Raw genomic sequence first — 4,599 nt, 5'->3', positions numbered from 1 at the left:
GGGGGCTGGAAAGGGAGGGGAGCAAGGCTGGTGAGGTGTCTGTGCATCACACACGTGTGTACAAGCACACAAATGTGCTCATGTGCATATGCATAGAGGTACACGTGCTGGAGAAGGGGGTGTGAGCATGCAGCTATCCATTATGTACAGATGTGGCCACTTGCACAGTATCTGCAACTGACCGTGCAAGTGTGGACAATCACGTGGCTGTGTACAAGCAAACACACATGCTAGCCACTGTTTGTGTTCATGTGGCCAAGCGGGGAGTGTGCCTGTGTCCCATCCCACCCGAGTGCGCACACTGTCACCACATCTGGGCATATGAGGAAGGGGAGGTTTTCCAGGTGTTGCAACCACGCACAGATGCATGTGCACACGCGCCTACACAAGCAGGTAGGTTTGCACATGAGCAAGTTCCCGCAGACAGGAGCTCACACGTGTCTGAGCAGGCAGCGAACATGAGCGTGCCCACATGTGGGCACCGTCTGCATGCCACCCTGCAGGCACTGCCCCATCACTCACCACCCCCTCTTCAGCAGGCGCGTTGTCTCCGACCACCAACATCACAGGGCAGCTGGAGGAGGAAGGAGCACAGTCAGGGTTAGGCCTGGGTGGGCTCCACTGCCCTGGGACTCCCCATGCTACGCCGACACAACTCTTACCGCAGCGTCTTGGCGTTGGGCACAGTCCCAGGCCGGTTGATGTCCAGATCCCTGCGGCTGATGGAGGAGAAAGAGGGCCAGCGTGAGCCCATGGGCAGGTGCTGCCACCAAAGCCACAGCACAAGAGCCGGGGCACAGCTAACTCCGGCAGCCGCACCCAGCTTCGCTGTCACAGCACCCTGCGGACGGAGGACCCCACGGCCATCTCTGCCATGACCTCGGCAGAGCCGGTGCCACGGGATGCAGCACCCAGCGGAGCAGCAAGCCTCCCCACCCCCTGCACGAGGGGATGGCATCTCTGCCCCCTTCCCCAGGCCTGTGCCAGCACCCAGAGCAGGAGGACTACCAGGGCGTGTGCATCCACGGCCATGGGCTCTGGGACATGGCAAGACTCCTGCACAGGTACCACCACTCCCGCATCCCTAGCCAGCACCAGCAGCCAGCTTTGCACCACTGCCTGCCTGCACCTGAGGGTGATGGCAGCACCCAACAGTGGTTAGGGTTCCTATGGTGCCCTCAGGGTCACCCAACATCACTGCAGCCCCTTGCCTTGGCACAGATAGGGGAGCAGCCTGCTGGCAAGGCCACCCGGGGTGCTCACCTGTTGTACATGTTGAGAAAGAGCTGGAGGTTGAACTGGTTCACCACACTGCCAATCTGCTGCCGGTAACTCTGCACCAGCTCCGTGTTGTTCACCAGCTCTTCCTGTGCCGACAAGGGATGGACATCAGGGCTGGTGCTGCTGGGTGCCATGGAGACACCCCCACTCCCCCAGACCTGTGCCCACCGTGCCAGCCAGTGGAGCAGAGCAGGAGGCTGCTAGGCAATGAGGCTGGGCATGGCACAGGCAGCACACCCAGGTAGGACGTGGGCACAAGTTGCACGCTTGTCAAGGTTAAGCCCCGGATCAGGCAGGAGGGATGCCAGCAGGACCTGACTAACCCCATCTGCAGGTGAGGGGAAGGTCTAGCAGCACTGGGGCACTCAGCAGGCAGGGCAGGGTGCAGCCTGGGTGAGCCGGCTGCGATACTGGGGAGGGGTCTGGTGGCAGGGGGCCAGCAGGATGGGCAGCCCTTACCTGGCTGAATAGATGGGACAGGACAGTGTCCGGCAGTGTGCTGGTGAGGCCGGAGAGCTGTGGAGGGAGCACAGGGAGTTACAGCACTGCCACAGCCAGCTCCAGCCCCAAGGAGCAGCCAGGGCAGGGAGAGGGGGTCAGGGCCCGGCTCACCTTGGCAGCTGCCCAGTCAATCCAGCCTTTGCCATTGGGGTCGATGTTCATGAGGACCAGTCCTTCGACCAGGTCGGGGAAGATGAGCTGCAGTGAGCAAGAGAGGCAACACTCAGCGGAAAGGGGAGAGCACCCAGGGTAGTCCCCCACCAGCACCACTTCTCGCGGCACAGGCATTGCACGGGGCTGACGCGGACCTGTCCCAGCAGTAACGGGAGACCTGTGGCAAGACCACCCAGCCATCACAGCCATGGCACTGCCACTGCCATCCCAGCCTCCCCATCCCTCCAGGAGCTTTCAGTGGCAGTCTGCCCAGCTGTGTCGGCTCCTGCTCCTCTCCACACCCCAGGCTGACAGCAGGTACAGGCAACTCAGGGCCAGCCCATCCCAGCCTCAGACTCACAGCAAACTTGGCCAGCACGTAGGCTCCTGCCCCAACACCGATCCCAATCACGTACTTGAACCTGGAAAGCAGAGAGGTGCATATGGGGGGATGGCAGGCTCCAGCGTGAGTTCCCTGGGGTGCCCTTCCAGCCATAGCATGGGGCACAAGAAGACATGCAGGGTGACATCTTACTGGGACAATTTCCCCAGCCCCAAACTCATGTCTCCTGCCCATCTCCCTGACCAGCACCCTCAGCTGGAAGCCGTGGAGAAGAGGCTGACTCACCCGAAATGCTGCACCACACTGGGTAACATGGCAGCCAGCTGGTCCATGGATGGGTACTGGTACCTGCAGCACAGGGAGGCACAGGATGGCGGTTATGGGACCCGCACAGAGCAGGAAGGCTGGGACAGGGCAGCTGGGCTGCCCAAAGGGGCCAGGCAAATGCCACCACCCACAAATCATTCCACTGCCCACTGTGGGCCAGTCAGGCTACGGGCTTTGACACAGTCCAGAGAGACCTGCAGGCAGGGCACACCTGCCCAGGCAGCAACAACCCAGTGGGCAGGGAGGTGACATCCTGCAGGCATAGCGAGCCCCCAAAGATGGCACTTACCCCTGAGGGAACTGCGAGGCTCCTGCCTGCTGGCCTGGCGCGTCCACATGGCACACCACAAAGTGCTTCGTGATCTCCTGCATGTCCTCGTAGTTGAAGAAGGTGTTGAAGCAAAGCTTGTCTGTCAAAGGGCGGGCAGGCAGGGATCAGAGGCTACATGCCCCAGCACAGGGGCCTAGCAGGCCAGGGGAGCATGGAGAGAGGTTGCCTGCCCTCCCACTGCCCTCCAACTGGGAGGTGACATGACACCAAAGCCCTCCCATCCCCTTCCCTCCAGGCAACTCACCCCACAGCAGAGACCACAGCCACTGTCAGCATGGGCTGCATCCCTACTGGTGTTGGGAAGCATGGGGATGGGCAGATGTAGCCAGAAGGATGAGGGTTTTGGGGTGAGACTCATCTGCTTGGAGGGATGGGACTCAGGGAAGCAAAGCCCAGAGCTTTAGGACCACCCAGCGGGCATTGGGATTAGCAGCCTGGGGTATTATCAGCCCCATCCAAAGTCTCCAGAAAGGGCTCAAGTAAACATGGGATTTGAGAAATGACTGCAAATCTCCCTGCTTGGAAACAGTCAAAGAAATAGCCCCAGTGCTGCTGTGGACAGGCCACCACTGTTGCAGAGGGATAGAGCAGTTGCTGGGGCTTGGAGGGGTCCTGCCCCATGGCATCAGTGATGGGACATCCCTCCCAAAACACAGGGGTAAGGCAGGTTGTAAGGTCCATCACAGCCAACATGACACATCCCTGGAGACAAGAGCGCTGCTGTGGTGGTGAGCAGCTCACCCAGCATGATGGTGACTCAGCCCCAGCTGCCAGTGGAGGCGAGATGCTTCTCCCTGCTCACAGAGCATCACAGCTCAACCGGGGGACACAGCCCGGGGCAGGGGTCTGGGGTGCAGGTCCAAGGCTGCAGGCTAACAGAGTGCAGCATCTCCACATGCAGAACCCCGGCTCAGGGTCCCTCCTTCCCAGCTATTCCACGTCTCCTTCAGCCCCCACTGCAGCCTGCCGCCAGCCATGCTCGTGCTCTGAATACCAAAGGGGCAGCAGCGGCAGAGACCAACCCAGCATCCCCCATGCCCGCCCTTGCCTGGTCTGGGCAGGCAGACAGCCAACGCCTGGGTGGCCAAGCCCTCCTGGCTGTGCCTGGCCGTGCCTGGCCTGGGCTTTAGGTTCAGCTGAGCAGCCAACCCTCTTGGTGCTTTCAGATGCCTGAGAAGACCCAAAGCAGCCCGGGGACCGTCCATGGCAGGAGGCAAAGAAGCAGAGCCAGAGCCTTTGGCCAAGGACCCAGCACACGGTGTGGCCCCAGGTTTGCTCCCGCCTGCCCCTGCGCCCCATGGCCAAGGGACCAGCACTCACGGTTCAGGCCCACATCATGGTACGTCAGGATGGCCGGGCGATTCCCCTTGGGTGAGCCCCGGATGACCACGTGCAGAAGACCGTAGGGGGTCTCAATGTCATGTTCCTGGGGCAAGAGGAGAGATGGGGTGATGCCTGCCTGCCCCAAAAACACATCTCCTGCTCTGTCATCCCACCCTTCACCACTGCCTCCCCAGGGGCTGGGTCCCATGGGAACACAAGGGAAAGAGAAGCAGCCATCTGGGAAAGCCCCCAGCTCTGGGCATCTTGGAGGTGGCAGAAGGCAGGACAAGTCACATAGACATGGTCCAGCCTCTACCAATGGGAGGGGAGGGGAGGGGAG

The 4,599-nt window shown here is 61.2% G+C and overlaps 1 protein-coding gene across 5 annotated transcripts in view; it reads right to left on the bottom strand.

Annotated features, from left to right (window-relative positions):
• NDRG4 (NDRG family member 4) overlaps nucleotides 1-4,599 on the bottom strand; it is a 17,578-nt gene that overhangs the window by 4,409 nt on the left and 8,570 nt on the right. For all 5 annotated transcript variants that reach the window (XM_026856776.1, XM_026856778.1, XM_026856777.1 and 2 more), the window contains 9 exons: nucleotides 4,257-4,362; nucleotides 2,895-3,015; nucleotides 2,564-2,626; nucleotides 2,297-2,357; nucleotides 1,894-1,980; nucleotides 1,741-1,797; nucleotides 1,264-1,367; nucleotides 663-719; nucleotides 523-574 (listed from right to left, as the gene is read on the bottom strand). In XM_026856776.1, the coding sequence (XP_026712577.1) occupies nucleotides 523-574; nucleotides 663-719; nucleotides 1,264-1,367; nucleotides 1,741-1,797; nucleotides 1,894-1,980; nucleotides 2,297-2,357; nucleotides 2,564-2,626; nucleotides 2,895-3,015; nucleotides 4,257-4,362 (708 nt within the window). The remainder of the gene's footprint in view (nucleotides 1-522; nucleotides 575-662; nucleotides 720-1,263; nucleotides 1,368-1,740; nucleotides 1,798-1,893; nucleotides 1,981-2,296; nucleotides 2,358-2,563; nucleotides 2,627-2,894; nucleotides 3,016-4,256; nucleotides 4,363-4,599) is intronic.

Source organism: Athene cunicularia (assembly GCF_003259725.1).
Source record: "Athene cunicularia isolate RWA chromosome 11 unlocalized genomic scaffold, athCun1 chr11_part1, whole genome shotgun sequence".
NCBI classification, from domain to species: domain Eukaryota; kingdom Metazoa; phylum Chordata; class Aves; order Strigiformes; family Strigidae; genus Athene; species Athene cunicularia.
The sequence above is the reverse complement of the archived record's forward strand: the minus strand, read 5'-3'. Positions and strand labels throughout refer to the sequence as shown.